General features: G+C 38.0%; 1 protein-coding gene across 1 annotated transcript; it reads left to right on the top strand.

The window, feature by feature from the left end:
- Positions 1 to 614: 614 nt before the first annotated feature.
- Positions 615 to 7,279, top strand: RCN1 (reticulocalbin 1, EF-hand calcium binding domain; the record flags this gene model as incomplete). Its single annotated transcript, XM_010086428.1, has 5 exons — positions 615 to 808; positions 2,361 to 2,539; positions 3,092 to 3,152; positions 6,091 to 6,290; positions 7,172 to 7,279. Coding segments are annotated over 5 exons (742 nt in total), but the record flags the coding sequence as incomplete, so codon positions are not given.
- Between the last annotated feature and the right edge of the window lie 537 nt (positions 7,280 to 7,816).

Genomic DNA, 7,816 nt, shown 5'->3' on the forward strand with positions numbered 1-7,816 from the left:
CAACACAAGCAATATTGCTTTTTGCTGGGAAGGGAAAGAAGGAAAAGAAACAGTGTGTGGAGGAACAGGAATGAAAGGGAAGACTGTACCTGATGTACATGCCCAGCATTGCACAGTCATATAAGTCATTCCACCCTACCATCAGACTGCTGGAAAGCCACAGGAGAAATTACAGGTGTTCAGGAAATCCTAGCTTTTTGCCCTGGGTGCCTCCAGCAAGCTGCAGTACAGGCTTTCTTCTACGGTGAAGTTTGTGTCTCCTACCATGAGCCCAGTATGGCCGCTCCCCATCGACAGTGAAGAACAGTTCCCCCTAAGTTAGTAGATACAACCTAAGAAATCCAGGTATTATCTGAGGTACTTTGTTCACTAATTTTCATCACGTGAGTTTAATTTCAGTTATTTGTAGCAATATTGAATAATGAATAGAGACATATCCCTTAATATAGTCTAGATAATCTGCAAATGCTAGAAAGCCTTAGGCAGTAGGGCAGCTTTATAAGTTTTAGGCACTGTTTTTGTGGAAAATCAGGGCCAGAAGAGATTACTAAAATTGGACTGACATGTAGTTTGTTTTTCTGTCAACTCTTAAGGATGCTGGTTTCTTTTTACAGGAAGATTGTGGATAGAATAGATGACAACAAAGATGGCTATCTCACAACAGAGGAACTAAAAAACTGGATTAAACGGGTACAGAAACGCTATATCTATGAAAACGTGGCTAAAGTTTGGAAAGACTATGATCTAAACAAGGACAATAAAATTGCCTGGGAAGAATACAAGCAAGCCACATACGGTTATTATCTAGGTAAAATAACATTTTCAGATTATGTGCTCAAATGCTATTGAGATCATAAGGCATGATTTCATGCCTTACAGTCAACAGGAGTTTGGTGTCACGTTTAGGACTCTTGAAAATTGCATTAAATTTTATAGATGCTCAGAGGTCACAAGCACTTCTTAGTTGTTTATTGCAACCGTTGCCACATGAGTCACCAGAACACAGAACTCAGTGTACTGACAAAACTAAATTAAAGTCTCCTCCAATTAGAAATTTATATGTTTTTTTACATTAAAAATGGTACATTAGTTAAAAACCAATATATTGCATAATTGACCAGTATTTGTTAATTCACTCTCTGTAAACTCTTTTAAGATTCTGGATGCTAAAAATTCAAGCTGTGTCTCATCTATAGCAAAGTTACTGATTAAAATAGTTTTTGCAGAACAACATGCTTCAGACTGTGATCAACTGCAAATGAAAATCTTAACAAATATACCTGAATCTTTTTTTCCCCCACATACATTCCCTTGGCTTTTTATAAGTTAACGAAGGGAAAGGAGAAGAAATCACTTAAGCTAAAGGGCAATGCTGACAAAACAACAAATTGGTATTTTACCATTTATACTGGAAGTGAGAAGACAATATTTACCTATCATAGAGGCAGTTTCTGGAGCAAGCGTCTTCTAGTAGCAGTAATAATTCCAATAATTCTGCCTTAGATTAAAGTAGAGCATATTACTTTTGTGGAAGGCAATGTTTGACACGCCGTCCCTGCAGCAGTATCCCAGGGAGCCCTTCTCAGCTCTTTGTCTCTGATCTCTGTAGTCCCCAAGATTTGGAGAACAGCTACTACATTGTGGTTTTGCATTAATGCACACTTAAAATTCCCATCTGTGATTCCTGGCCTAGGCTGTTTCAGCTGTGTCTGTCTCCCAACGTACAAATTATGAAATTGTTATGAGTATTTTTCGTGTTTGAAGTCAGTTTAGTGATCCTATTTTAAAAATTATATCAAATACCATTTGTTTTATGCCACTGAACACCCTGAGAAATGTCATTGTTTTAAAGTGAGAATAATTGTTAGGTTTCCTGTAGCAGAGGCGTAGCAGTTAGATAATTTCAGTCAGTCTGCCAGCTTCTGAAACCACTTTCCTTTGGTGTTCTCACTTTTTCAAACTGAAAAGTCACGTAGAATGTTCTGATTACTAAGAAGATTAAAACTTCTGTGAATGAAATCTACCCCAAATACTGCCTAAGCAGTGCTTGTAAAAGCAGATTTAAAAAAATAAATCTATGAAGGATGATATACAATACTGCAAAGTCCATTATGCTGGATTCAAACAGAAGGCTTACTCAGACATCTGCCTATACTACTAAGTCAACTTTAAAAATCAAACCAAGTGCTTGACCTCTGAATTAAAATCTTCACAGGAAAAAGAAATTCCATTTTAACACAGCATCTATTCTGGCAATAAGCCTTTGTATTTCTAGACTCTAACAGCAAATTGGGGTACTTTGTTGTGGTAATATGTTTTAAAAGGAATGTAGCTTTGAGATTGTCTTGATTAATTCACAGAAAATCCTGAAGAATTCGAAGATGCAACCGATCAGCACAATTTTAAAAAAATGCTGCCCAGAGATGAAAGACGATTCAAAACTGCAGATCTGGATGGAGACTTAGCAGCCACTCGTGAGGAATTCACTGCTTTCCTTCACCCAGAGGAGTTTGAGCATATGAAAAACATCGTTGTCTTAGTAAGCAGAGCAAAACCAATGCCATCATTTTTACCTTTTTTTTTTTTTTCAGATGAGCTTTGAAATGCTTCTCTAACCTTATGCAGGATTTAGAAAGAGGCACACACATAATAGCCAAGTGGGGAACAGAAAGGGATGCCTTTCATGAAATTAGCTTGATTTAGAGCTCTAGTATAAGACAGACTTGTTAAATGTACTTAGACGGCTCCTAAATGGAATCAATAAAGTCTTGGGGTGTGGACTTAACATCAAAATGAAAGGAAGGGCATGCCGACATGCAGCAGCCAAGCATTTGAGGCAAGCTTGTATCTGCCCCTAACTTAAAACTTAAGCATGGCATCCAATTCATTGATGTGCAGGGAATTTTTTCAACATGAAAAAGTGTTTCTATATTCATTGTGTAAACAACAATCACATTGGAATCAGTGAGAGTACATTTGCCTGTGCACAAGGGGAGGTCAAGGCCTCAAACAAATGTGAAATGATCGAAGATGCAAATAGCCAGAATTCTCATTTCTCTCTTGATTACTTCAATGCAAAACTGTTTTCCAGGAAACCTTAGAAGACATAGACAAAAATGGGGATGGCTTTGTAGATCAAGATGAGTACATTGGTAAGTGTTGAGGTTTGTTTCTTATGTAATCTCCAGTCTGTTTGTCCATCTTCTCTCGAAGTTGCAGCAGTATCAGCAATGCAAAGATGAACGTTTCTGTGCTGCAGTTCAACTATTTCAAACCAACTATCCAATCCAGAAAGTTTAATTTCATTTTAGGCAGGTAGTAACATCACCACCAAAAGGTTCCTCACACTTTACAGCATAAGATCCTCCTCTTAGTCTTGTATAATTTGGCTAAGAGGGTCTGGAATAATATTTTTTATGACAGGAATGTTCTCTGTATACTTGACCACGTTAACAGCTTTGTGAAGGCAATGTTTGCAAATGCAGGAAGATCAGAAAGTGAATTAGTCTCTTCCCAAGTCTGAATGGTACTTGACTATGCAGTGACTATCTGAATGGTACTATGCAAAACAGCTGGGAAGCACACATTGCAAAAAAGAAAGTTCATCTTTTTTCCCCTAATTCTTTTCCTAATTTAATTAGTAAGTAAGAACCAATACTTCTCTAATGATTTGGTGATGCCATTATGTTTCTTCTAGAAATAGAAGACACATTAAAAATGAACTGTGTAAAAATAGCACTAATATTTAAGATTCTCAAATAAGTTGTGAAGTGCATGGAAGTCAGCTGTACTGACTTCAGTGGCAGAAAGAAAACAAAATGGGAAACGTCAACAGCAGATCAGTCACAGTGAATTTGCACAAACTTCAGTCACACTAGGCGGTTGGCTGCTCTCTTGCACTTAGACCTATGAAGTGAAAACAGAAGCAGGACTAGAGATCAGCAGTACATAATACATTTTAGCCTTTTAAATCATTATGCCAATGCCAAAAGCTAATTTCTCCCACTGCATTCACTTTGATGGGTTTTAAATCGAGAAAGTAGCACCAGGAAAACATTAGTGCAAACTCGGGTGAATCTTCCTGTTTCTAGTGGTGCTATAAAGATCACTTCACATATAATCAGGAACAATATACACACTTTAATTAATGGCAGGAGGTTTCTATTCCTTGTAAATTATGTTTAGCCTCAGAATGTGAATGCTATTCATTTATGACTGAAATAACAGAGGAGCATCATTTCCACAGTAATTTCATTTCATTCAGTGACATTACCTACATATAATTATAAGGTAATTGTCAACATTTGTTACCATGTGAATGCTGTTTTTTCTTGTCTTCTATAGATAGGAACATAGAATGTTCTAGTCATGATCACCCCACATTGGCAAGGATGATAAAAATCAGATTGACAGAACATGTCAGTTGCGTCAACAATATAATTTGTACTTTAAAAAATGTAAAAAGAAAGAGAATGTGTTGCATGAACTTTTCTTCGTTAGTTGAAGAAAACTGTGCTTAAAATACTCCTACTTCCCTTTTTCAGATTTTTTTTTTTTAAATTTCTGATCAAGCTGGGGTTAAAAAACAAACAAAAAACCAAATCTCTTCTTTGTTAGCGTATAAGGAACAACAAAAAGAAGTCCAAAAAATGGCAGTCTCTAGATCAGGTATTTGACAGGTAAATCTGGTGAAGGTTATAGAACAATTCCTCCCTCCTCCTCTTTCCTTCCCCCTATTTTGTGTTCTCCAAAATTTGGTTTAGATTTTGCACAAGCAGCAAAGCAAAATAACCCTAGTCACGTTAAGCAGAGAGAACTAAATTAACAGTATTAATAAACAGTATTTCAGGGAAACTGTGGACAGTTCTACTGATAAAGAACTTAAGCTTGGAGTACATGCTCCCATTGCAGGGTGGAGGGAGGTCATTCTTAGATTTGAGACCAGCATTTATACTTCCTATAGATACCAGCCAGCCACTGACCCTGAGGCCATCCATGTGGGATGCACTTTTCCCTAGCACATCCTTGAAAAACAATCCCAAAAGGCATAGGAGTAGTAGCACAAAGCAGGCTATAGTTATAAATAGGAAAGGGGAGGGCTTGAGGAATAAGCAGCCCTGAGGAGCAGGAAACCATTGATTGGCTATGGTGACCAGAAGAGTAAAGTGGACACGCTACTCATAAGTTGGAAGGCTCGTGCTGTAAAGAACAGATATGAATCACTTGCTCCTAATAATCATTGCTTCTCTCCCAGCTCTACACAGCTGCTACTGTGGCCTTTTCCTACTGGTGCTTCTTCAGTACAGCACAGGACTGATGTACAGAGCCGCTCATGTATGTAATCTATGCATCCTGTGTCACAAATGGCACTCCATCCGAAAGTACCAATCTGTGACAAGTGCACTGCCTGTGCATTCTCGGACAGATGCACCACTGATTCAGAATGACTTCCCCACGTCTTTCTTTGTAGAATACCTTCTACTGGAGCATGCTGCAGGACTGCATGGTTCCAAAAGGACCCATCTACTAAAGTGAATTTCTCTTACATAGACCTCTCTAAAAGCAGGACAAAAGCATACAAGTTCCATTTACCATTTTTGTTTTCCTGAATTTCCCCTGTGCCTTTTTTGCCTTAACCACTCTGCTGGCTGGAGTCCGATCTTATCCACAAAGACATTTGCTGGCAGGGACAAGATAAAAGTGCCGAGTTCCTTTCTCCCCCTCTGACTGAGCCCTGCTTATGATTGACATTTAACTAAAGATCCTTAAAGATTTTTTTTCACTTTGAAATTCAGTGCATGGTGGCCTTTGGACACATTCACCTCTCGCGTTAGCCACACCAGCAGCACACAGTTACAATGCAAGGGTAGTGTAAGAATAGACAGAATCACCAGCAGTGAAGAAATAGGCCTGGGAGAAGATACATGCAGTTACTCTAATTACACCCCATATTTCATTTCCCATACAAGGAAACACTGTGCGAAGAGTGAAAAGTTTAGTCTTCCTCTGAGGAACACTGCAAATGTATTCAGTTTGTGCATAATTTGCAAATTAAATATGACCTGAGTGAGACCTTTATTTCCTCTCCAGCTGATATGTTTGCAAATGAAGAGGGTGGACCAGAGCCTGACTGGGTGATTACAGAGCGTGAACAGTTTTCGGATTTTCGTGACCTCAACAAGGATGGAAAGATGGATAAAGAGGAGATTCAGCATTGGATTCTCCCACAAGACTATGATCATGCACTAGCTGAAGCCAGGCACTTAGTCTATGAATCGGATGTAGACAAGGTACTTGGTGATCTAGTATATTTTTTTTTTTAATTATATAAGGTGGTGTGGTTTTTTTTAAACGTATCAGCTAGCAAGCAACTATTCCTCATAACTTTGCTTATTCACTTTAAATGGAGTTTTAGAGGCTAGAATTGGTAGTGCATTAATGTATCAATGCCAGTTTCAGGTGGTAGAGCTAGAATCGCAAAGTAAAAGTAGTAAAATGCAGTTCATCAGCTTTGGAAGTCCCATTGGCTCTCCATAGGTTAGATAAGAAATTATTTTTCATCTTAAACCTGGAAATTTTAACACAGTAGAAATATTCTTTTTAATAGTGGTCATGGGTTTTGTATGCTAATTTAGACTGGAAGAGAAAAATAAAAGATATATTACATAGGAGGTAGCAAAAAACCTCCATTTCTATAATCAAACACACATCTTTGACTTAAAGACCAGTATACCCACTTCCTCTAACATGGGAGATTAATAGTTCAGTAGGTCCCGGATGATGATCTTCAGAAGTGTCATGTGAGGAAAACTGGAACCTGAAAAGCCAAAGCACTCTTACACAGAGAGTGTGTAAATTGCTAACATAAACAACCATCTTCAGCAAAATGCAGAGGACAAGAATGTGTACCAGATAACCCGTATACTGTTTGGCAGCAAGTTAATTACAAAGAACTTTCAATTAGCAGTTTGACCCAGCTGAAGCCAGTGGGACTTCTGTCTTCTTTGGGGTCCAAATTTCACTCACTGTGACAGCTACAGGGATTCCTGAATCTGCAGTCTGCTGCTTTGAAGAACTGTCTGTTTCCCAGGGCTCTTGTAAGTCTGTGCTGGTGTGCCTTTTACTTAGCTTTGAAAATATTCTTACAGAGATTTTATTTTCTTCCCACTAGGATCAAAAGCTAACAAAAGAGGAGGTTCTAGACAACTGGAATATGTTCGTTGGAAGTCAAGCTACTAATTACGGGGAGGACCTGACAAGAAACCATGATGAACTATGATACAGTATACCAACCAGTATGCCACAGACCTTTTCTTCACTTTACTGAAATCACCGTGCCCATCCCCTCTTTTTGGGGAAGATGGGCAAGGGACACACTCACAACTGAATGACATGCATTAATATATTTTTAACCTGCCAGCTTATTACCTCAGAAACTGCATAGAAATAGCTTTTTACTCTTTTCACATGGTTAAATACAGTATCTAATTATTTCAGTTCTGTTTTGGAACACATAAAAAGGTAACTTTTTCTAATAGCCTGATCTGGGAAAGGTAATTCTAAAATATAATTGCAAGGATCTTTAATAGTGAAATATTTTCTTGACATACACGTTTTTACTATAGTGAAATGCAGATAGTATTAGAAAGAAACAATATTTAAACAGACTAAGTTATTTAGTTATCTTTTTTGATAGCATATAACAATTTAGAGTTCTACTTTAACCCTTCTGTCTATAGAAGAGGTTTGACACAAGATCCACCACCTTTTTCTCCACACTGTTTTTCTCCCAGTTTGGGCCAGAGGTGCTGAAGAA

This window comes from Pterocles gutturalis, unplaced genomic scaffold (genome assembly GCF_000699245.1).
Source record: "Pterocles gutturalis isolate BGI_N339 unplaced genomic scaffold, ASM69924v1 scaffold5266, whole genome shotgun sequence".
Lineage (NCBI taxonomy): Eukaryota > Metazoa > Chordata > Aves > Pterocliformes > Pteroclidae > Pterocles > Pterocles gutturalis.